This window comes from Panthera tigris, chromosome B1 (genome assembly GCF_018350195.1).
Source record: "Panthera tigris isolate Pti1 chromosome B1, P.tigris_Pti1_mat1.1, whole genome shotgun sequence".
NCBI classification, from domain to species: Eukaryota; Metazoa; Chordata; class Mammalia; order Carnivora; family Felidae; genus Panthera; species Panthera tigris.
The window spans coordinates 63,137,826-63,163,850 of record NC_056663.1 but is presented as its reverse complement, the minus strand read 5'-3'; the positions used below and the strand labels follow the sequence as shown (position 1 = coordinate 63,163,850).

Below are 26,025 nucleotides of genomic sequence, written 5' to 3'. Positions count from 1 at the left end.
AAATGTAATATATTCTCTTGTTAAACTTTTATAACTCTTACAGGTAGAAAAGCTGATCTTTTATATCATTTTTTTTTAAATGAGAAAATTGAGGGCCCCTGGGTAGCTCAGTAGGTTAGACAGCTGACTCTTGATTTTGGCTCAGGTCATGATCTCGTGGTTTGTGGGATCAGCCCTGCTTGGGGTTCTTTCTCTCTCCCCCTCTCTCTACCCCAGCTCTCTCTCAAAATAAAGAAACTTTAAAACAATTTAAAAAATAAATGAAATGAGAAAATTGATGTTGAAAGTAGTTACATGATAAATACAACACTTTGTTGTATCCTGATTGATGAAGATGTCACATAACTATATCCTCCACAGGTATATATCTTGGCTTATATTGGCCATATTCTAGGAGTTGGTTGTTTATCATCTGATAATGACATACAAAAAATTTTAGTCAATATATTCAGTCTGTGGTAGTCACTATTTTATCCTAAAGAAAAGTCACTATTATACCTTTGAATATACTTAAAACATGGCATGAAGTTATATTGTCAAAATCTATATTGGTTTCCTGTTGGTTTGCTTGATTTAACACTCAATTTTGTTAGTTTGCTGTCTTCCAATATACTATACTGAGAAGCTTGAAGAACTAACGATTTGAACAAGCCCTTTGCTACTCATGACGCACTTTTATTTTTTACTTTTTTAAACATTTATTTTTTTTTAATTTTTAAAAATATTTATTTTGGGGGGGGGCGAGAACAAGTGGGGGAGGGGCAGAAAGAGAGGGAAACAGAATCCCAAGCAGGCTCTGCACTGCAAAGTTAGACAACATGGGTCTCGAATTCACAAACTGTGAATGATCTGAGCTGAAGTCAGACACTCAACCCACTGAACCACCTAGGCACCCTTGAGTTTATTTATTTTCAGGTAATCTCTACACCCAGCAAGGGGCTTGAACTTACAACCCTAAGATCAAGAATCACATACTCTTCTGATTGAGCCAGTTAGGGACCCCGATGCACTTTTTTTCTTTTAAGTTTATTTATTTTGAGAAAGAGAGAGTGCAAGCAAGGAAGGGGCAGAGAGAGGCAGAGACAGAATCCCAAGCAGGCACCTCATTGTCAGCGCAGAGCCTGATGCAGGGCTGGAACTCATGAACTGTAAGATCATGACCTGAGCCGAGATCAAGAGTCAGACGCTTAACTGACTGAGCCACCCAGGCACCCCTAAAGATTTATTTTTCTTTCTTTAATGTTTATTTATTTTTGAGAGAGAGAGAGAGAGAGAGCATGCAAGTGTGGGAGGGGCAGAGAGAGAGAGACAGAGGATCCAAGTGGCCCAATGTGGGGCTCCAATCAGGAACTCTGAGATCATGACCTGAGGACGAAGTCAGGCTCAACTAACTGAGCCACCCAGGCATCACTTGATACATTTTTATATCATGAATCCAAACTCCTTAATTTCACTGATTTTGTGGAGCAACGTACAAATACAGCCCAGTAATGTAGTACTATGTTTCCAATCACCAAATGGGCAAATAATCTTTGGTCTGAAGAACTACTGTATACTATTGCCTGTTATAAAGTGCATGCATAATTAGGCAGGCAGGGAATTTTCCAGACTGACTTGTAAAACTAAGACAAATTATGCATTAATATCAAATCTCGGAGAGCCCAAGGTTGTGTACCAACTGCCTAAACCCAGAGAAGTAAAATGCAGCAGAATGCCCCGTAGTTCGTTTGTAACAAGTTGTATATGCTCTAGATTTGGTATTTTGGCTCTACTTGTATTCCAGAGTGTATCTATACTTTCCTTTTGGTTCACTTCACAGACAGTACAGTGATTTCCATTTATAAGAGCTACATATGACAAGGAAGTGCTTAACAAGGTCTCAGTGCACATGTGCAAGAGACAACACTAAACTGTTTCTGTCTTCTGAATTCAGTGGGAGATGAAGTGAGAACTTTTTTCTCCGTGTTTCATTTCTGTGTCTGTGCTATGTTAGCCTGGTATTCCACCACATATAATTTTTTTTTTTTAACAGAGCACAGATTTCATGAGTTTGTGGCTTTTAAAAAAAAAAAATCCTGGATGGTATCGCAGATGAAAGTGATCCCCATTACTTTTTAAATATCACTTTGCAAAATAAAAATGCAAACATTTTTATTTTGAAACATTCTAAAACCCCAGGAATGTTTGGTGATAGAAACCTATATGGATTAAGCAATTTAGAGATTTGGAGTAAATAGGCACCACTCGGCGGTGGGTTTGGTAAAGAGAAAGCATTTCAGCACATGTTCTGCCACAAAGTATTTGGGAGTCTTAAGTCCGAGCTTCAGAATTCCTTCTGAAAAGGACAAAAGAGAGACTTCCTGTCATTTTGATTGGTTTCTGCATGTGGGACCAATATGGGCAATGCAAAGTTTAAACAGATGCAAATGGTGAGGGGTGGCGGCAAAGCCTTGCCTTGTTTTACATATTTCTCCACATCCAGATCGAAGTCAGTCTCTCCCAGGAACTTCCACGGCAGACTTCCACTAAATTACAGCACGCTTGAATGGTTTATTTCACCAATATTTGCTTATGGAAATAAAGGGGAGTGACGGGGGAGGGGGAAGGAGAGGAGTGGAGGAGGGGTTTGAGACCGAGGGAGGCTCGACCACAGCACCAGTAACCTTGTCTGATGTGATCATTAACCTTTCTGGAAAATGCAGCTGGCAGTTCTCTGAGGCTCGTCATTAGAATGTGAGGAAAGCCACACAGATATTGCCCAGACTATTCAGATTGTTTGGTTTACACTGAGAGCTATTGCTCCGCTTCCGTGCGGCAGAAAAATGAGGTTGCAACAATTCTTTCGTGTATTTTTTATTTTTGTGATGAGTCTTCTTCTTATCAACGGACAGAGACCAGGTAGGACTTTGGTACATTTGTACCGAGTAACTTGTTTATGCCTCTTTGGGTTCGTGGGTCTGAGCATGATTACGTCCCGTTGAAAATCACTTAGGTGTGCTTAGAGGTATTGGGGGTAAATGGGTTGGTTGGCTTTCGGAAGTATGTCATCTATCCTTTTAGATCTATTATTTGTATATTTTTAAAAGTTGATGGATTTTAAAATGATGATAAATATTTTGCCACTGTTTTTCTAAATTCAGGGAAAATTGATTCCTAAGTTATTTTAGATATGTTGTCCTTACAAGTAAAAAGAAATAGAACCGTTTGTTCTATTGATGACAGAGGTTAACAAACTTACAGATTTTTGGGTAAAATACAAACTCCAAAGCAGTTTATTGGAAGAACATATTGCTGACTAGAGTGGGGCATTGTTAACAACTTGATTTAACAACATGAACACCATGTGACAAAATACAGATAAAATCTTATAACAGGTTATTATAGCTTTTATTTTTGGTTATATAATTCGTTGTCTCGCTTAAAAAATAAAAGTTTTAGTATTATTGTGCTTATAAAGCCAAAAAAGTGAAAAATATTTATGGTCAAGGTAATATTAATTTACTTGACACATTTTTCAAAGATAGTATCTGTTGTGGTTTTAACCAACAGGAATTTAGTAAGTAGAGTTATTCTAATGTGCTTTTACTTCAAAACCAAATATCTAAGATTTCAAAGCACTGACATGTGTAAAAAAAAAAAAAAGTTTTCTTATTCAGGAAAGAGCAAACCCAAATTTAAATAGAAAGGTGGTAATATCCATTCCAAATATGTTAGATTGTTTGGGTGGCAATGTACTTCTCCATTTAGAGCAGACAATGGTGCATAACTGGTTAAAAATTCAGTCTCTGCCTTTTAGTTAAACAGAAGTTTGATCACTGAGGTTATTTCGGATGACGTCCCCTGGTTTGCCCTTTTACATAAATAAGAGAAAATTTCCAAATCAGCAATTCAGAAAGCAGTTGACCCCTTCTTCCAATTTATAGCAATTGCTAATCAAACTGTTCTGAACCACAGAATACCTTGGACAATGTTCTTGTAAAATACCTGTGATTAACTCACTACATAAGATGAAAGATCCAAAAGCATTTAGGAAGAAGTCCTGTAGAAGGAGGAGGTTATGACTGCTACATCCTGCTATTAACATGAACTGTTAGGAAAATGCTTTTGGTTTTTGCATCACGTTAATTTGTACGTCACAATCACATCGGAACAAGTAGCAAATACTCACAATTTAGTTTGGATCCAAAATATTCCCTTACATTCTCCAGATTAAATAACAGTTCATTTTCTGAAAAATGCTCCTAATACTTCCTTTTTTTTTTTTCCCCCTCAGCTAATTTGGCGTTGAGAAGAAAATTGCACAGACACAACTGCCTTCAGAGGAGATGTATGCCACTCCATTCACGGGTGCCCTTCCCCTGAGGTATTTCTGATAGGAAAGTGTTTTACTGAATTTAGGCAATGTTCCAGATGAGATATATCAAAGAAAGTTTATTTATATTTTGTAATATGTGATAATACTTTTAAGGTGATATCAGTTCGAGGGATGCATACTAACAAATGAAACAGTGAATAATATTGTAGGAAAATCTTGATAATTTTTGATTCTGAGAGATAGTTGTATGGGTATTAATACTACTGTTTGTGTTTAACACTTTCATAATTAAAAAATCACATACCAGGAGAACATAATTTTGAGAGTATCTTTAAACATGTGTTTTGAAAAACACTGAATAGCTCTGTATGTTCTCCAGAACAAGCACATTTCCCACCAAGACCACTGAATCCTTGAAAGCATTTGGACATATTTGTCCAACGACACCATGCAAATGACATCCTATCCTTGATACTCTAATAATGTATTAAAATAGTTTATTTTTCTTGACAATATATCTTTTAATGCATAAAATCAATTTAATATTAATAGCATGGCAGTTTTCCAGCCTTACTCATAGAATTGGTCTTGATAGTTGTTGCATCTTTAAGGATAAATTCTGAATAGAATTTTGCTCCTCTCCCCTCTTTTTTTTTTCCACATTCACTGAAAGGCCAGTGATATTCTACCACCACCACCATTAACACTGCTTGAATCAATTAACTTCAAACACTGCCCAAGTTTGTATTTCTTCATACTAGAAAATAAATGACTTGGCGTTGTAATTATTTTAAGCTCTTTAATTCTTGTAAAACATCTCATCCTTGAAAAAAATGCCGTAGAAATATCCCTCAGCTGGTTAACATACACAGGCAATTGTTAAATTAGCTTATTCAGTTGGTCTGTAGACTGTAGTGTTTATGGCACTATTCATTCATTCAGAGGAAAGAATGGTTGCCATGCCTATTGTTTAATACATGCTTTTCAGACCTGGTGAACGTCCTGTAGTAACACAGTCAATGAAGGAAGAGCAATTCAGTAATCACTTGTCAAGCAGACTAAGACAAAAAGCCAAATTCTCTACACCTGTATCTGTAACAAATGAACCTTTGCTATCAAAATATGAAAAATAGCTTTGGTGGAGAAATCCAGAAAGATACAGTAAGAAATTCCCGAGAAGCCAATTAATAGGGACTAAAACATGCTTTAAAAGGATTTTCTATGCTAACAAATCCTTTGGCGTGTGTCACTAATGCATTTCAGTCTCATATACAAATAGTGGTAAAATCTGTGCTTAGGAGTGGAGAAGTTCAAGACTTTCCCAGCACTCCCCCACAAATAACAAAGAGGAGAGGAGGAGGTTCACAGTAGCAAGAGAATTCCTGCATATATAGGGAAAGATACCTTGCATAACGCAAATAAAAGCCCTCAGTTAGCCACAGGTTGTATCAGCTTTCTCCACAAACCACCTGCCATAAAAGCTAGGGTTGCAAGTAAACAAGATAGAGTAATGAAATTTGAATTCTCAAAGTTAAGGAAAATTTTGATCTATAAACCAAATTTATAAACCAAAGGGAAATTTAAATACAAGCCACGTAAACCATTTACTAACAGCAATCCTTTACAAAATTTGGCTGATAGCTGTAAAGAACTGCTTAGGTTACGGCATCCATTTTGTCCGTGTTTAGACTAGTCCTACATTCCAGTTACATGTTCTTTGAAGAATGTATAAAACTCCCATTTTTTAATCCAGAGATAGCGTAAAAGCCAATGCAGGATAAATATTAAGATAATTTTTCAAGATCTTGCTTAATGAGTACTATAATAATGGGGTGCCTGGGCGGCTCAGTCGGTTGAGCGTCCGAATTCGGCTCAGGTCATGATCTCACGGTTTGTGGGTTCGAGCCCTGCGTTGGGCTCTGTGCTGACAGATCGGAGCATGGAGCCTGCTTCGGATTCTGTGTCTCATTCTCTCTCTGCCCCTCCCCAACTTGTGCCCTGTCTCTCTCTGTCTCTTAAAAATAAACAAAAATGTAAAAAAACCCAAAACAAACAAAAAAAAACCCAAAACTTTAAAAAATGAGTGCTATTATAACAAATGCTACCTTCAAATATGAAAGCATTGTTCTCATTGTCCTAAAGTTTGCATATTTTTTAGTATGTCCTGCAACACAACTTGAGAACCAAGTAAATCACTATAGACTTAAGTAGCAGAACTTTAAGGCAGAACCTCCCTTTTATTTATCCCCCTCTGTTTTCTGCATGTGTTGTTTGTTTATTATTTCTTTATTTACTTACTATTTTTTATATTTTGTGTAAGCTCTATGCCCAACGTGGGGCTTGAATTCACGACCCCGAGATCAAGAGTTGCCTGCTCTACTGACTGAGCCAGCCAGGCGTCCCTGTTTTCTGTATGTTTTAGATAGAAATCACACATTTGATTTGATTCAGTTAGGGACATATAAGACTGTAAAAGGATAGGTAAAGTAAGCAGTTAACTTTGGAAATTTTCCAGATTAACCTTTTAAAGTAGTTTAGACTTTTAGCTCCTATAATCGGAATGCACTATTATTATCTTTACTTTGTCAATTTCACCAGCTCCTGGAGTCCTCTCAGTGATCCTCAGTGACATTTCATAACTTGCACAATTGAGTAATTAAATTTTTTTAATGTTTTATTATTTAATTTTTTTTTTAAGTTTATTTATTTTTGGGACAGAGAGAGACAGAGCATGAATGGGGGAGGGTCAGAGAGAGAAGGAGATACAGAATCTGAAACAGGCTCCAGGCTCCGAGCTGTCAGCACAGAGCCCGACACGGGGTTTGAACTCACGGACCGCAAGATCATGACCTGAGCCGAAGTCGGCTGCTCAACCCACTGAGCCACCCAGGCGCCCCTATTATTTAATTTTTGAGAGAGAGAGACAAACAGACCATGAGCAGGGGAGGGACAGAGAGAGACACACACACACAGAATCCGAAGCAGGTTCCAGGCTCTGAGCTGTCAGCACAGGGCCCGATGCGGGGGTCGAACCCACAAACTGAGATCATGACCTGAGCCAAAGTCAGATGCTTAACCGACTGAGCCACCTAGGCACCCCCAATTGAGTTAATTAAATAGAAAAATCTGTGCTGTGTAAAATTCATTCTCTTGAGAATTATTTTTTCTTGCTGAAGTATGTTGGCATCACATTCAGTCCTAAGTGAATCAGAGTTGAGGAAAACAAGAGAAAGGGTGTCAGGAAATCAGCTTTGCAGGTTAATGTGAGAGCTTTAGAGTGGAAAATGAGGTAGGTAAGACCTTTAGATTCTAATGATTTTCCTCTTCCAAGCATAAAATCTACATACATACATACTCTAGCTTTTTTTTTTTTTTTTTTTTTTTTTAAGTAATCCCTGGGAGCCTGGTTGGCTCAGTCAGTTAAGCAACTTGGTTTCAGCTCAGGTTGTGATCTCATGGTTCCTGAGTTCGAGCCCCACATCCGCCTATGTTCTGGCAGCATGGAACCTGTTTGGGTTTCTCTCTTTCTCTCTCTCTCTCTGTTCCTCCCCCACTCAGTATGTCTCTCTTTCTGTCTCTCTCTCTCAAAATAAATAAATAAACTTTTAAAAAAATAATAATAATCTCTAGCCCAACATGGGGCTCAAACTCACAACCCCAAGATCAAGAGTTAGATGCTCCACTGAGCCAGCGAAGTGCTCCTATCTAGCTTCTTAGTAATAATTGTGACATGTGTTCATGGTGTAAAATCTTTTCCTAACAGTATGAAAAAATGTAAAGTCAGAGGTGAGTCTCCCAGTCATTTCTCAGAGGCAATGGCTATGAAAAGGTTTTGGTAAAGGTACATTTTAAAAATATTTATTTATTTATTTTGAGAGAGAGAGAAAACGCAAGCAGGGGAGGGACAAAGAGAGAGAGGGAGAGAGAGAATCCCAAACAGAGAGGGAGAAAGAGAATCTGCGCTGACAGCACAGAGCCTGACGGGGGTCTTGATCTCATGAACTGTGAGATCATGACCTGAGCCGAGATCAACAGTCAGACACTTAACCGACTGAGCCACCCAGGCACCCTGGTAAAGGTACATTCTAATACATTATTTTAAGTTGAGACAAGCTAATACTCTCGTATCACTCTTGGTGACCATTCAAAATGTTAAGTACTTCTAGTTCTCTATTTTCTGCCTTATTCTTACCCCCTCAAAGTTACGGGCTTCTGACTCCTTTGACCAAATCTCTAGCCGTGCCTGCCAACTCTTTCTGCAATTGTCCTGTTTATTGTCTTGGCCCTCCTCACTCCATGCTGCCTCTTGGGCTGAACTGAAAGCCAACTCTCTTCAGCACAGAATCTCTACTTTTGTGGAGCACTTTATCTACAATGTTAGCAAGACTTGCTGGGAAAAGCTTCCTTTTTTTAAGTTTTCAACTTAATTTTCTTAGTAATGCATACGCCCAACTTTGGGGCTTAAACTCACGACCCCAAGATCAGGAGTCACTCTTCCAACTGAGCCAGCCAGGCGCCCCTGGGAAAAACTCTTCAGCTTACTCTTAGGTACCTCTGACTCCCGTTCAGCTGTATTTAAACCTCTAGTTTCCTTGAACTTCTTAACCTTTTCCAACTAACAACAAGAGATTTCTCTTCCCAGAGAAAATCAGACTCTGCCCTCAAGCTACAAACATTTACATCTGCTATACTTCTATCTTCCCTTTGGAGTCTTTTATTAAGAGGTTCCTCTCCTGGGTATGCTTAATCTCTCTACATCTCAAGAAACTAATCTAACCGTTACTCGCTTTCTACAGATTGTTCAATATATCAAAGCTGATCTATTTCACCTTTTAAAATGAGGAAAACAGGTGCACCACTGACTCCATGGTGGTCTTTAGTGACTAGCCCATGTTCTTCTCTACATAGCCAAATTTCTTAAAAAGGTGGCTATTTCCTTTCCTCCCATCTACTTCAATACAGTGCTCCCACTACATTCAGGGAAAGATCCCCAGTGACTTTCTTTTCAATCCAGTGAACACATTTTGGTTCTGGTCTCAGCTATCTTGCTATAGGTCAAATAGTGAATGGATTTTCCCTGGTTTCAATGCTCCTTTTTGATTATTAATCTCTGAAACAAATCACTATTCCTTTCAGGACGTGTATGGGGTGTCCAGTTGCCTACTTGGAATCACCTTAGCTGTTCTAAGTCACTTCAAGTTCATGTCTGCAGTGCATTTGCAAATCTCTAGCATGGCTTCTGCACAGCTTATCACTGTAACTCAGTTCTCTGTTCCAATATCGTGGTTGTCATCAAGAAGAACTTCCCTGATCCTTTATTTTAAAGAGCAATACCAAAGTAAACTCTTATTATAAAAAAGCAGTACCTCATTCTATCCAAGATAACTTCTATTTCCCTTTTCCTGGTTTGTTTCACTCCGTAACACCTAGTGCCATCTGACATAACATATATTTACCTTGTTATTGTTTAGTTAGTATCTGCCTCTCTTCATTAGAATGTAATTTCCATAAAAAACAGGGACTTTGTTTTGATCACAGCTATATGCCCAGTGATTCTAATAAGCACCACAGAAATATCTGATGAATGAATGCATACTTAAAAGTAAACTCTTCAATTCTTCCCACTCAGGTATTTCTCCTGTGTACTGAGAATTTGGAGAATTGTAGAGCTATCATATATTAGATGTTTGTTATGTATCAAGCACTGTGCTATGAAATACACAATTTACTGTCTCACTGTAGATTTTTGAGCTGGTGCCCTATATTCAGTTCTATTTGGTTTCCCAGGTCAGTCATTTCTACCTTGAAATATTTTTAAAAATCTGCTCCCTCCTTTTCATCTCTGTTACCATTATCTTAGTACCTGTTACGTCTATCCAGCATGACTTCAACTCCTTAACTGATCACTGCTCCAGTTCTGATTCTGGAACATCCATTTTTTCTTTTATCACCTGATCTTTCTAAAGTGTAAATCCCATCATGTCACATCTTGATTAAAATTCTTAACTATCCCTGTAGCCTTCAGGATGGTGAGAACTCCCATAGTTTAACAAACAACACTTTACAAAATATACCTCTCCAGCATCATCTGTCATCTCCTCTCTCCTTCCCTCTTCTAAAGGGGATAAGAAAGAATCAAGACTGGCTTGCATGGATTCAAGCTCTGGCCACAAGCTCGTTCAGTGGTCATTGGTAAGTCACTTGTCCCCTCTAAGCCTCCCTCCACTTCCAGACATTTAAGATGGAGCTAGTAATGGTATTAACTTTGCCCTACCATACCTCGCACATGGTAACTGCTAAATCGACAGTAGCTAGAGTTACTATTATTATTATTTTAATGTTTATTTATTTTTGAGAAAGAGAGAGAGCGCAAGGGAGGGAGGGGCAGAGACACAGGGAGACAGAAGATCCGAAGCAGGCTCTGTGCTAACAGAGAGCCTGATGCAAATCTCCAGCTCACAAACCAAACCGAGAGATCATGACCTGAACTGTTCAGATGCATAATTGACTGAGCCACCCAGGTGCCCCTAGAATTATTATTATTAACGTTACTTTAAAATTAGTCTATTCTTGGGGCACCTGGGTGGCTCAGTCGGTTGAGCCTCCGACTTCAGCTCAGGTCACGATCTCACGGTCCGTGAGTTCGAGCCCTGCGTCGGGCTCTCGGCTGATGGCTCAGAGCCTGGAGCCTGCTTCTGATTCTGTGTCTCCCTCTCTCTCTGCCCCTCCCCCGTTCATGCTCTGTCTCTCTCTGTCTCAAAAATAAATAAACAAAAAAAATTTTTTTTAAATAAAAAATAAAAAAATAAAATTAGTCTATTCTTCACCTCTTGGTGAACTCTCAAGGTATACGTCTGCCTGCAATGGCCTTTCTTTACTCTTTTACTCGCTAATTTTTTTTTAAGATTTATTTATTTAAATAATCTCTACCCTCAATGTGGGGCTCAAACTCACAGCCCTGAGATCAAGATTTGCATGCTCTACTAAGCCAGCCAGGCACCCCTTTTCTTCACTATTCATCCTTCAAGAAACCTTTCCTGAGTGTAATACAAATTGTATTAGATGTCTACATTTTGCTCTCAACCTATTTGAGTAATTCTGTCAAAGTACTTGACTCACTGCACCTTGTTAACTGGCAGACCCCTCCCTTCCTTCCTCCACATGGTGTAAATTCCCTGAAGGCAGAATGTGGGTGTTCTGATGTTGTTAAATTAACATTTGTTAAAGTGGAGCACCTAGTACAGAACAATGAGCCAGGCAAGCCTTAGTTCAAAAGCTGACCTAAGATAAATTGAAATAGAGATGTTTATCACTCCTGGGTCCTGGAGGAAGTACACAGCCTGCCAGAGGGGCCACATGGGGCGGGGCGGGGTGGGGGTCAAGGGAGAATGCAGACCTAGAGCACATGCCTTATTATGGACTGTGGGTGGAGTGCTTTTGGGTTCCTGGGCTGGGGTCTCATTGATCAATTCAAACCAAAAAAGCAGGGGGGGTTGGATGGGGGATGGAGGTGGAGGGTGGCCCCACGAGGTTCTTATCTAAGGGGTACTTAAGATAATACAGGCCCTGTGAGGCAAGGGAGATTTGATCACAAGGGCTGTTGGGGAAGTGATATCAGAAGCTTGTATTTGCTTGTGACTCTGTGGCTGCTATCCATATGAGCCTGCAGGAGGGGCTTAAGTGTCCCTGCAAGGCCCCTTCAGGCCACTTGACCACACAAAATGGATGCCAAGAAGCAGTACCAGGGAGTGGCTCGGTTAACCTCTCAACAGTGGGTTGTATTGATCTTTGTAACATTAGCTGATGAAAAAAGTGTCCCAAATACAGCAGACACTCCATAAATGTTGCTAAGAGAAATGAAATGAAACTTTTAGTTATTATCTTAGCATTTAAGACTTACCTATAATGAGACCCCAACACACATTTTCAGGAAATAACTGAACAGTAACTGCCAGACTGAATTCTGATTTTCTGTCTCTGTGCTGGAAGTGTTTCTACTCCTAGGAATTGTTTCCCTCATCTCATTAAGTTCAAAACCTTCCCCCTCCCAAAGGAATCTCTTCCAAATTCCATTTTCTTTTTTTTTCTTTTAATTTTTTTTTTAACGTTTGTTTATTTTTTTGAGACAGAGAGAGACAGAGCATGAACAGGGGAGGGTCAGAGAGATAGGGAGACACAGAATCCGAAACAGTCTCCAGGCTCTGAGCTGTCGGCACAGAGCCTGATGTGGGGCTGGAACTCACAGACCGCCAGATCACGACCTGAGCCGGGGTTGAACGCTCAAGCAACTGAGCCACCCAGACGCCCCACAAATTCCATTTTCTTTAAAATGAGGCCCACACCCTCATCCACTTAGCTTAAAATTACCTTCCACTCTCTCAACAATTACAGCATTTTTATAAGTATTATTTTTAAAGCTATCATATTCCTCTGTATTTTGCCAGATTTTTATCAGTATTGGAATGTCAGCTCCTTGAAAGGCAAGATCTGGCCCCTAAACCTTAGAGTATAAACCTTTATAATGTGTGAATGGCCCTAAATGTAGGGGATTTCTGCATGGATGATGACATATGTAGGATCTCTTACTTGAAACTAAATGAAAATCTTAAAAAAAAATTTTTTTAAACCTAAATGAAATATAGAAAATTACTGTTTTCTCAGTTAATTATAGTCCATTGTCCAGAAACCATGCTCCGAGAAAATCCCTAATGTTGCTTAGTGATAAAATAAAACTTTTCTGTAAAAATCATGCCTTAATGATAATATATTAAAAAAATATAATACATATTGAACATATAAATCTAGAAACTGTAGTTATGTTATAGATGATGTATTATAATAAATATTCCCCTACCAAAATGTGTATATGATAGACTAAAGCCTAATTTCAGAGTTTTTTTTTCCACTTTGGGAACCGATTTATTGTTACAAAGTGTATAATAATTATTTCTGCAGATATGTACTTAAAGTACTCTATCATGTTCAGATATCTAAAATATCTTTGTAACACATCTTTTGCCTTAATTTGTTCTCAGAGATGTATTCAATTAGTGATCTACTGATACCTGGTGAACTTTATTATTACATACCAGTAACATTTGAAAAATATTATTCTTAGATAACAGCAAGTGAGTATTTGTTGCTATTTGGGTGACGAGAAGAATAAAATCACTTACTGTTAACTATTGCAATACATTTCACCCTTGGATGTATTTTTTTTTACTTTTTTTTTTTTTTTTTTATAGTGGTGCATTGAGGCACCTGGATGGCTCAGTTGGTTAAGTGTCCGACTCTTGATTTTGGCTCAGGTCATGATCTCACGGTTTGTGAGTTCAAGCCATTTGAGCTCAGTTGCTACAGAGGTTATGGTTTGACTTCCTGCTTTGGTTGCTGTAGAGTTTGTGGTTCAGAGTTCTATTTTAACATATGGCCATTGTCCATTTGTGTGTTCAGTCTCTCAGTTCCAAACTTATTTCATCTCCAGTTCACACCACCCAAGTGTATTACTGTCTGCCTTGCACCAGCCTCCTCATATCTACTTTTGCTTCTCTTTTATCCATTCTTCATATTATCACTTCATATCACTCAAGATCCTTTAGCAATTTTTTTAAATAGTATTTTTTAATATTTATCTGAGAGAGAGAGAGAGAGAGCAAGTAGGGGTGGGGCAAAGACAGAGGGAGAAAGAATCTTAAGCAGGCTCCATGCTCACCACCCCATAAAAATGGACTCATACATCTTAGCAAGTACTCCCCGTTTCTCCCCAGCTTTCTAATCCCACACAGCTACTAACCTATTTTTTCTTCTTTTTTTTTTTAATTTTTTTTAACGTTTATTTAGTTTTGAGAGACAGAGATAGAGCGTGGGGGATGCAGGGAGAGAGGGAGACACAGAATCTGAAGCAGGCTCCAGGCTCTGAGCTGTCAGCACAGAGCCCAACACAGAGCCTGACACGGGGCTCGAACTCATGAATTCGAGATCATGACCTGAGCCAAAGTTGGATGCTTAACCGACTGAGCCACCCAGGCACCCCTAACCTACTTTCATCTTACAGATTTGCTTAGTCTGGACATTTTATATACTTTTATATATATAATTTTTTCTTTTGTGATTGGCTTATTTCATTTAGCCTAATGTTTTCAAGACCCATCCATATAGTATCAGGGATCAGTACTCCATTCTTTTTTAATGATTAAATAAAATTCCATTCTATAGAAAAATCACATTTTGTTTATTTTCACTATGTGATTATTAGGAATAATTCTGTTCTGAACATTTGTTTATAATTTTTTTTTAAGTTTGTTTATTTAGTTTGAGACAGAGCACAAGCAGGGGAGAAGCAGAGAGAGGGACGGGGAGAGAGAATCTCAAACAGGCTCTCTACTGTTAGTACAGAGCCTGCTTCAGATCCTCTGTCTCTTTCTCTCCCCCTCCCCTGCTCATGCTTTCTCTCTCTCAAAAATTAATAAACATTAAGATTGTTGTTGTTGTTTGAGAGGCACCTGGGTGGCTCAGTCAGTTAAGCATCCAACTCTTGATTTTGACTCAGGTCATGATCTCATGGTTCATGAGTCTGAGCCCCATGTTTGAGCCCCATGTTGGGCTCTGCACTTTTAATGCAGATTGGGATTCTCTGTCTCCCTCTTTCTCTGCCCCTCCGCTGTTCAAAACTATATAAAACAAGGGTGCCTGGGTGGCTCAGTGGATTAAGCGTCCAGCTCTTGGTTTCAAATCAGGTCATGATCTCACGGATGGGGAGTTCAAGCCCCATACGGGGCTCTGTGCTGACAGCACAGAACCTGCTTGGGATTCTGTCTCCCTCTCTCTCTCTTCCCCTTCCCTGCTCGCTCTCTATCTCATTCTTCCAAAAATAAATAAATAAGCATTTAAAAATAAATAAAACATTAAAAAAATTTTGTTTGAACATATGCTTTCGATTCTCTAGAGTATATACTTAAGAGTGAAATTGCTGGTTATATGGTTATTCTATGTTTAACTTATTGAAGAACTGCCAAACTGTTTTCCATAGTGGCTGCAGCATTTTGCATTTTACATTCCTACCAGGAGTATATAAGTGTTCCAATTTCTCTGCATCCTCACCAACACTTTTTATTATAACCTTCCTAGAGGTTGGTACGGTAGTCCCCCCTCGTCCACGATTTTGTTGCCCGTGGTTTCAGTTACTTGTAGTCAGCTGTGTTTCAGAAGCAGATGATCCTCCTTCTGACCTATCCTCAGGTCAACAGTTGCGTAACACGATATCCTAATGCCTACATCATTCACCACACTTCATCTCATCACGTAGACATTTTATCATCCCACGTTGCCACAAGAAAGGGTGAGTATAGTATAATTAGATATTTTGAGAGAAAGACCACATTCACATAACTTTTATTACAGCTTATTATTATAATTGTTCTCTTTTGTTACTAGTTCTTGTTAATCTCTTACTGTGCCTAATTTATAAACTAAATTTTATCACAGATATGTGTGAATAGGAAAAAACATCGTATATATAGGATTTGGTACTCACTGGGGGGTCTTGGAATGTATTCTTTGGGATAAGAGGAGAGTACTGTATCTATCTCATGGTGATTTTGGTTTGCATTTCCCTAATGACTAATGATGTTGAGAATCTTTTCATGTGCTTACTGGCCACTTGTTTATCTTTGGAGAAATGTCTCTTTAAATCCATCGCCCGTTTTTCAATTGGCTTGTATTTTTTATTGTTGAGTTGTAGGAATTCTTTATATTTTGAATACAAGGCCCATATTAGAGATGTGATTTGCAATTATTTTCTTCCGTTCTATGGGTTGTCTTTTCACTTTCTGGGTGTTCTCCTTGAACACAAAAATTGTTAGTTTTGTTACAATCCAGTTTGTCTATTTTTCCTTTGGTTGCTTGTACTTCAGGCATCAAATTGGCTAATCCAAGTTTACAAATATAATTTACACATATATTTTCTGTAAAAGTTATCTAGTTTTACACTTACATTTATGGCTCTGATCCCTTTATTTTTTTTTAAATTCTTATTTTTATTTATTTAAGTAAACTCTACCCCAACGTGGGGCTCAAACTCACTGTTCCAAGATCAAGAGTTGCATGCTTTATGGACTGGCCCAGCCATGTGTCTCTTATGGTGCATTTTGAGTTAAATTTTATTCATAGTGTGAGGACAGGAGTTCCAGCCTCCTTTTTGTGTAGCTATCCAAATCTAGCACCATTTGTTGAAAACACTGTTCTTTTCCCCTATTTAATTATGTGGACACTGTTGTTGAAAATTAATTGTCCATAAATGCCAAGGTTTATTTTTGGACTCTGAGTTCTATTTCATTGATCTAAATGCCATTTCTTGTGCTAATACTGTACTGTCCTGATTATTGTAGTATTATGGCAAGTTTTTAAAAGGCATGTGTGAGCCCTCCAAATTTGTAGTTCTTTAAGATTTTTGGTCATGCTGATTCCCTTGAATTTCTATATGAATTTTAAGATCTGCTTGTCAATTTCTGCAAAGAGCTAGCTGGAATTTGGAATTTGCATAGGGACTGTGTTGAATCTGTTAATCAATATGAGAAATATTGCCATTTGACAATGAAGTTTTCCAATGCAAGAACATGGGGCGTATTTCCATTTAGTCAGGTTTTTTTCAGCAGTGTTTTGTAGTTTTTAGAATATAGTTTTACACTTACTTAGTTTAATTTATTCCTAAGTATTTTATTCTTTTGATGCTATTGTGAATGGAATTTTAATTTTTTTTTGAATTGTTCATTGCTAATGTATAGAAATACAATTTAATTTTTGTGTATTGATCCTATCTCTTGTAAACTTAGTGAAATTATTAATTCTCATAGGTTTTTTTTTTCATTCATTCTCATAGTTTTTAGTAGATCTGCTATGTATAAGCTCATGTCATCAGCAAATAGATACTTTTACTTCTTTCTTTCTTTTTCATTTTTTTTTCTTAAGGTTTTATTTTTTTTTCATTTTTATTTTTTAACGCTTTATTTATTTTTGAGACAGAGAGAGACAGAGCATGAACGGGGGAGGGTCAGAGAGAAGGAGACACAGAATCCGAAACAGGCTCCAGGCTCTGAGCTGTCAGCACAGAGCCTGATGCGGGGCTCGAACTCACAGACCATGAGACCATGACCTGAGCCGAAGTCGGCTGCCCAACGGACTGAGCCACCCAGGCGCCCCTTAAGGTTTTATTTTTAAGTAATCTCTACACCCAACATGGGGCTTGAACTCACAACTCCGAGATCAAGAGTCACAGGCTCTACCGACTGAAGCCATCCAGGCCATCCAGGCGCCCCTACTTCTTCTTTGCTAATCTGGATGTCTTTTATTTCTTTTCCTTGCCTAATTGCCCTAATTAGAATCTCTAGTACAATGTTGTATGGAAGTGGTGAGAACAGACATCTTTGTCTTAATCCTGATTGTAGATGGAAAGCATTCATTCTTTTACCATTAAGTATGTTAACTGTGGGTCTTTGTATATGTCCTTTATTAGGTTGAAGAAGTTCCCTTTTATTCTTAGTTTGCTGAGAGTTTTTATGGTGAAGGAGGACTGTATTTGTTGAGATTATTGTGCATTTTTGTCCTTTATTCTATTGAAATCATGTGTCATATTAAATATTAAATGTTTGGAAGAAAACATATCAAATGTTTGGTAAAATTCACCAGCAAAGCCACCTGGCCTAGGGCTTTTCTTTGTGGGAAATTTTTAAAACATTGCTGATGTAATTTTTATTTGTTATAAGCCTATTCAGGTCTTTTATTTCTGGGGTGCCTGGCTGGCTCAGTCAGTAGAGCCTGTGACTCTTGATTTTGGGGTTGTAAGCTCGAGCCCCATGTTGGGTATAGAGCTTACTTAAAAATTTTTTTTTAAATTTCTTCTTGAGCAATTTTGGTAGTTTGTATCTTTCTAGGAATTTGTTCGTTTCATCTAAGATATCTAATTTTTTGGCACACAGTCGTTCAGAATATTTCCTTATAATCTTTTAAAACATTTTCTGTAATGTCAATCAATAGTAATGCTTTCTATTTCATTTCTGAGTTTAGGATTTTCAGTCTTTATTCTTGGTTAGTCTAGGTAAGGTGTATCAATTTTGTTGATCTTTTCAAGGGACAAACTTTGGGTATGTTCTTTTTCTTTATAGTTTTTCATTTATTTCTGCTCTCATCCTTACTTTTTTCTTTATTCTGCTTGCTTTACATTTCATTTGCTCTTTTTTCTAGTGTGTTAAGGTGATGAGATTTTTTTTTTTTTTTGACAGAAAGGGAGGGCACAAGTGAGTGAGGGGCAGAAAGAGAGGGAGGGGGAGAGAGAGAGAGAAGTAGAGCTCACCCGAAGCAGGGCTTGTGTTCGCCTGAAGTGGGGCTTGAACTCACCCAAAGCGGGGCTCGTGTTCACCCAATGCGGGACGCGGAACTGTGAGATCATGACCTGAGCCAAAGTCAGATGCTTAACTAACTGAGCCACCCAAGTGCTCTGTCTTCTCTTTTCATACAGATGTTTAGTCATAAATTTCCCTCTAAGCATTACTTTAGCTACATCCCGTGTTTTCATGTTCATCTCAAAGTATTTTCTTATTTCCTTTGTGATTTCTACTTTAATGGTTGTTTAGCAATGTGTTGTTTATTTCCACATATTTGTGCATTTTTCGTATTTATTTGCTATTGATTTCTAACTTCATCCTGTTGCTGAATCATCTATTTCTCCTAATTGTGTCAGTTTTTGCTTCATGTATTTTGGGGGCTCTGTTTTTTGGTGCATGTATCTTCATAATTCTTGTCTTCCTCAATTGACCCTTTTATCATTATAAAATGTCTTTGTCTCTAACAACATTTTTTGTCTTACGGTTTATTTTGTCTGACATTAGATATCTACTGCAGCTGTCTTATGGTTGCTGTTTGCCTATCTTTTTCTATCCTTTCACTTTCAACCTATTTGTGACTTTGAATCTGTGTGTCTCTGACACAGAGCATAGAGTTGGATCATGTTTGTTTGTTTTAAATTCAAGTTAGTTAACATATAATGTAGTATTGGTTTCAGGAATAGAGTTTAGTCATTCATCACTTTACATATAACACCCAGGGCTCACCCAACAAACACCCTCCTTAATGCCCATCACCCCTCCAGCAACCCTCAGTTTGCCTCCCTCTTTGTTTTTATCTTATTTTTGCTTCCCTTCCCCTATGTTTATCTGTTTTGTTTCTGTTTGTTTGCTTGTTTTTTTATTCAGGCTGACAAGATCTGCCTTTTAGATGGCTTGTTTAGTAGATCCACATTTTTTTTAAGTGGGCTTCAATGCCCAACATGGGACTTGAACTCAGGACCCTGAGGTCAAGAGTTGCATGCTTTACCGCCTAAGCCAGCCAGTTGCCCCAGATTCACATTTAATGTTATTGACATGATTGGATGTACAGTTGACACTTGAACAACATAGAGGTTAGTAGCACTGACCCCATGGGCAGTCAAAAATTCATGTATAACTTTTGACTCCCCCAAAACTTAACTAATAGCCTACTGTTGATGGGAAGCCTTACTGATAACATAAATAGGTGATTAATGTATATTTTTCATGTTATATGTATCATCTAATGTATTTTTTTACAGTAAAATGAGGTAGAGGGAAAGATGTTACAAAGAAAATCATAAGGAAGACAAAATACATTTATAGCACCATATCAAAAAAGAATCTGTGTATAAATGGACCTGTGCAATTAAAATCTGTGTTGTTCAAGGATCAACTATATATCTATTTTACTTTCTTAGTGGTTGCCCTAGGACTTAAATAATATATATCTGAATTTATCAGAATCTACTTCAGATTATACTATTCTAAGTCCAGTGAGATATAGAAATACCTAGATAGCTATATTCTCTCTTCCCTCTTTTAATTTCAGCATAGTTATACATATTACATCTACATACATTACACATACAACTTTGTTAAAATTATTACTTTCTACAATTTTAGGTCTTTTAAGCCTGAGAGAAGAAAGGAGAAGAAATGTCTATTTATACAGTTGCTGTTATATTAGCCTTCTTATTTACCATTTCCAGTTCTTGTCATTAGTAGATTTTTCTGGGGTCTTCGTCTGTTCAGGCTGCTATAACAAAATACCATAGACTAGGGGCTTGTAAACAACAGAAATTTATTACTCACAGTCGTGGAGGCTGGTTCATAGATGCCCATCTTCTCACATAATGTAAGGGCCTAAGGAGCCATCTGGGTTCTACTTTATAAGGGCACCCACTAATCCCAATCATGAAGGCTCTACCCTTGTGGCTTACCTCCCAAAGGTTCCACCTCCATTACATTGGCAGTTAGGTTTCAACATATGAATTTTGGGGGCACACAAACATTGCCTTTAGAGCAGTTGAATTAGTATTGCCCCATTTGCTCTATTCCCTCAGACAATTTCTAGAGACTTTAAATTTCCAGAGACTTTTCTTTTTTTTTTTAATTAAAAAAAAAAGTTTTTTTAATGTTTATTTGTTTTTGAGAGAGAGACAGAGAGCAAGCAGGTAAGGGCAGAGAGAGAGAGAGACACACACACAGAGTCTGAAGCAGGCTCCAGGCTCTGAGCTGTCAGCACAGAGCCTGACGCGGGGCTCGAACTCACAAACCATGAGATCATGACCCAAGCCAAAGTCAGACACTCAACCGACTGAGCCACCCAGGTGCCCCTAGAGACTTTTCGTTTTAAAGAAAATTTTCACCAGCTAAGGTTGGTTCACTGGGAAGAAGAGCTCCTTATATTATTGTTTAAGAACCCTCAAGGTTATGCATTTCTTTTCTTTTAACTAAGTTCTACATCCAGCGTGAGGCTTGAATTCACCACCCCCGAAATCAGTAGTTGCTGGATTTACTGACTGAGCCAGCCAAGCACTTCTGATCTATGCATATTTTAAACATGGATACCTAGTGGTTAATTGCTCTCTAGAAAAGCTACACCACTGGGGCACCTGGGTGGCTCAGTTGGTTCAGCTCAGGTCATGATCTCAGTTGGTGGGTTCAAGCCCCACATCGGGCTCTGTGCTGACAGCTCAGAGCCTGGAGCCTGTTTTGGATTCTGTTTCTGTCTCTGTCTTTCTCTCACTCTCACTCTCTCTCTCAAAAATAAATAAACATTTAAAAAAATGGAGGGGGCATGGGGGTGGCTCAGTTGGTTAAGCATCTCACTTTGGCTCAGGTCACGATCTCATGGTGTGAGTTGGAGCCCCGCACCGGGGTCTGTGCTGACAGCTCGGAGCCTGGAGCCTGCTTCAGAATCTGTTGTCTCCCTCTCTCTCTGCCCCTCTCCTGCTTGCACTCTGTCTCTGTATCTGTCTCTCTGTCTCTCTGTCTCTCTCTCGCAAAAATAAATAAGCATTAAAAAGAATTTTAAAAAAAGAAAAAGAAAAGCTACACCACCTTACATTTTCAATAGCAGGTTGTGAGAATGCTTATTCCCCACACTTTTGCCAACACTGGGTGTTATTAATGTTTTTAATCTTTGCTAATCTGATAAGCAAAATACCCATCTTATTTTTATGTTCAAAATTTAGGCAGTCTGCAGTGATTTCTAGAAGAAGCATACGTGCATCTTTTCACTGCTGAATTATTTTTGCCATCCCATCATGACTGTCAGGAAAGGGAAATGTTAAGTAGATGGAAGCTTCCAAAAATGAAGCAAAGGGCTGCCTTCATGTCTTCGGGAGGGAGACAAAACAGATTGCTTAGGAAACCTTGTAAAAGATCCATTTTCTCTTAAAAAAAAAAAAAGTTAATATGTTGCTCTACCATATAGTTAAAACTTATTGCTAAGTACTAATTATTAAATAGTTTCACAACATTAAAGGATTCCTAGGGACCATTTTATTTGTTAAAATACCTCAAATTAAGATATTGGTTCTGGGGGTGCCTGGCTGGTTCAGTTGGTGGAGCGTGTGACTCTTGGTCTTGGGGTTGTGAGTTCAAGCCCCAGGTGGGGCGTGGAGCCTACTTGATAAAAGATATTGGCTCTGGTATGTTTTTGTTGACCTCCAAATTAAACTATCTTAGCCGGTATAAATATCAGGAATCAAAATCCAAAATATTAAGGAAAATAAACTATCTTAGCTGGTACAAATATCAGGAATCAAAATCCAAAAATATTAAGAAAATTGAGCAAATAGGTGAAAAATAATTTAGTGAAAAAATCTCTTTAATAACATGAATTCAGGCCTTTGAAGAAATATGGTAAGGTTTTCATATTGAAAGGTAAGAAAATACAAAGTTGCTTTCAGCACTGAAAAACCTTGGTAAGTTTTTAAAACTCATTATCTATTAAAAAAATTAAGCATGGGTAAATTAGTCTGCTGGATAGCATTTCTTTTTTTTTTTTTTAATTTTTTTTTCAATGTTTTTTGTTTATTTTTGGGACAGAGAGAGACAGAGCATGAACGGGGGAGGGGCAGAGAGAGAGGGAGACACAGAATCGGAAACAGGCTCCAGGCTCCGAGCCATCAGCCCAGAGCCCGACGCGGGGCTCGAACTCACGGACCGCGAAATCGTGACCTGGCTGAAGTCGGACGCTTAACCGACTGCGCCACCCAGGCGCCCCTGGATAGCATTTCTTTTTATAATGTGTTTCTTTCTTGTTTGTCTCCCCAATATAGATCTTAAGATAACTTCACCTGGTCTGCCAGAAGAGGAGTGAATAAAAGATACCCACCCACACCATCGTGTGATTGCTTAGAAGTTCCTGTACAAAAAGGAATCATTTGAAAGCACCTGCGATGGTTTCTTAGTTTTACAGGATTCTCTTTTTCCTGGTTTCTCTTTAGAGGGGAAAATAACATAAATACAAAAACAATTCCAATCCGAAGCACAGTTATTTGCTTATATAACAAAATCTCTCATCTTTTTCTGTATATTACTATTCTTAGATGAGTTAAAAAGAAATATACTTTTTAATGTCTTAGAACTCTGTAATAATAAAAAGTACAAGAATTAAAATTTTTCTTTCATAGTCCTATAATTCTCCAAAATTAAAATAAGTGTTTATATGTTTGAGTGATTTTTTCCAAAAATGCTAAATCTGAAATAAAATGCATTGGTCATTTGGCTTTACAGAATAGGGATAAATTAATTGGTTCATCGATTCTTTATAGAGAGAGACTAAGAAAGAAGCTACCAGCTGCTACCAATTTTAAATTATAGGCTTTAATGTTTATGAAAGTATTTTTTTATTTTAAATAATATTCATAAAGTCGTAAAGAAAGTTTTAAAAACTAACTGAAATGATCATTTCTGAATCTATTTCTCATTATGTAATTATAAGAAGCCAATGTTTGATTTCCTTTGAAGTTCTGTTAGATCTTTCCAAGTTGTTAGATACACTCTTAATTTGTATTCATTGAAAAGATCACTCAATGCCATAAGGTTTTTATTTTATTGTAAGTTAATTCCAGGTATGAAATTTACAAATTCTTTTCTTGATTAGAAATTTTGCTTTGTAAACATAGAGTAGGAGAAGCCATAAGCCATTAACCCTTATTTTGCTAAAATAAATTTGGGATTGGTATACTCTAAAGAATTTGAGACAGAAATTCTGAAATCACAGTTTGTCTCCCTTTCACAGCTTATTAATGGCATCTTTTGGGATGAAAAGTGTTTATAGAAAGAACTGTAATTAACTTTAAACACTAAAGATGTTTTATGAAATGTGTTACCTCATTTAAATTGGATATTTTGGGGAAATTCTCTTTTAAAAAAATTTCTTTTGGGGGAGCCTGGGTGGCTCAGTCAGTTAAGGGTCCAACTTCAGCTCAGGTCATAATCTTGCTGTCTGTGAGTTCCAGCCCTGCGTGAGACTTTGTACTGACAGCTCAGAGCCTAGAGCCTGCTTCAGATTCTGTGTCTCCCTCTCTTTTTGTTCCTCCCTTGCTCACACTCTGTTTCTCTCTCTCTCAAAAATAAATAAACATTAAAAAAAAATTTTTTTAATAAATACAAAATTTTTAAAAATTCTTTTTAATTAATTAATCTCTACCCCCAACGTGGGGCTGGAACTCACAACCTAAAGATCAAGAGTCACATGTGCCACCAACTTAGCCAGCCAAGCGCCCCTAATGTTGGGGAAATTATAAATGCTTTTCTGGATAAATCGTAATTCCTTTACACAAGTGCATTTTGATAGAACATAAGCTATTATCAGTTATATTTATTTTTAAAACATATACTTGTTCATATACTTTGTGCAAAAAAAGAAAAGCAATACTTTATACAGTTAAAATACGTCTCATTGAATACAAGCCAATACTATTTCAAGTACAGACTGGTATTCACAAAGTTAAAAACCAACCATACCATTGTAATGTAATTAAATGGTTGTAGATAACTGCTCATACAACTGCAGTGAGTTTTCAATAAAACAATCGAGTGTCTACTTGTCCTTATTCTGTATAAGAAATGTTCAAAGTGTTGAGCACAGCATGGTAGAAATCATTCTGATACTTTTCTTTATTTCCATTGTTTGTTCCTTGATATATACCTTGCCACTATAGTTTTTTACTTAATTCAGGATTATCAAAGTAAGGGCAAAGATTCTCTCAACATCTACAAAAACCCAGCAATAAAATCTGAAAAAAATCAGGTATGCTGAAAGTGGCATACAAGAACGAATCCATGACAATGGAACCAAATTTATTCACCGGTGAGATGGAAGGGGAAACAGGAATGTCAAAGATGTATACCGGTTTTTTTGTTGTTTCTAGAGAAAGTGAGAGGGAGTGTGCACGTGGTTATGAGTGGGGGAGGGGCAGAGGGAGCACGAATCTTAAGCAGTCTCCACGCCCAGCACAGAGCCTGATGGGGGAAGTTGGGGGGAGGGGAATCTCAATCTTGATCTCAAAACTGGAAACACGACCTGAGCCAAAGTTAAGAGCCGCTTAACCAACTGAGCCACCCAGGTGCCCCAAAGATGTAGGCTTTAACTTTCCCTATGATTTCGTGTTTTATTATTTTTCCATTAAAAGTTTTTTTGTGATTTCTAATCTTTTCAGAACCTGAAGGAAAATGGATTTTACATAGTTTAATCAAGATGGTTAAGGGTTGGGGTGTTTGGGTGGCTCAGGCAGTTAAGTGGCCAACTTCAGCTCAGGTCATTATCTCACAGTTGACCAGTTCAAGCCCTACATTGGACTCTGCTTGGGATCCTCAGTCTCCTTCCTCTGCCCCTCCCCCACTCGCTCCATCATGCTCTCTCAAAAATAAATAAACGTTAAAAAAAAAAACAAAGATAGTTAAGGGGATCAGAAGTAATGGTGCCAGCCCAATTTGGAACCATGAAGTAAGTCAATGAAGGGAGCAGATGGAGAGTGATGAACGAAATAAGAATTGGAAATGCTGATCCCTCTCTCTTGGTTCAGTTCCTTCCAAACTCTGAAGTCAGTGCAGTCTTTGGTCTCATTTCTGCACTATTTTTACTCCTTCAAAGGGCCAGGACTAGAGTATGTGGACACAAAATTTAAGGGTGTGCTCAAAACCTCACTGATCAAGATAAGTAACATTTTAGCACCATTTTTGAAAAAAAAGAAAAAAATTAGCACCACCAAAAATGCATAATGAACAAAATATCAAACTTTTAGATAAAGACAGAACTGACTGAGCCCTGTTAGAGCCTGAGGCAAAGGGAAAAAATTAGTAAATTTAATCTGGTAACAAGAACCTTGTTTT

The 26,025-nt window shown here is 37.9% G+C and overlaps 1 protein-coding gene across 1 annotated transcript; it reads left to right on the top strand.

Moving 5' to 3' along the window:
• The first annotated feature begins 2,657 nt into the window (after window positions 1–2,657).
• On the top strand, window positions 2,658–23,168 carry APELA (apelin receptor early endogenous ligand). The gene is made up of 3 exons (XM_015538388.2): window positions 2,658–2,898; window positions 4,274–4,363; window positions 22,965–23,168. The coding sequence occupies exons 1-2, from the start codon at window positions 2,823–2,825 to the stop codon at window positions 4,360–4,362; spliced, it is 165 nt and encodes a 54-aa protein (XP_015393874.1). The 5' UTR covers window positions 2,658–2,822; the 3' UTR covers window position 4,363; window positions 22,965–23,168.
• The last annotated feature ends 2,857 nt before the right edge of the window (window positions 23,169–26,025 follow it).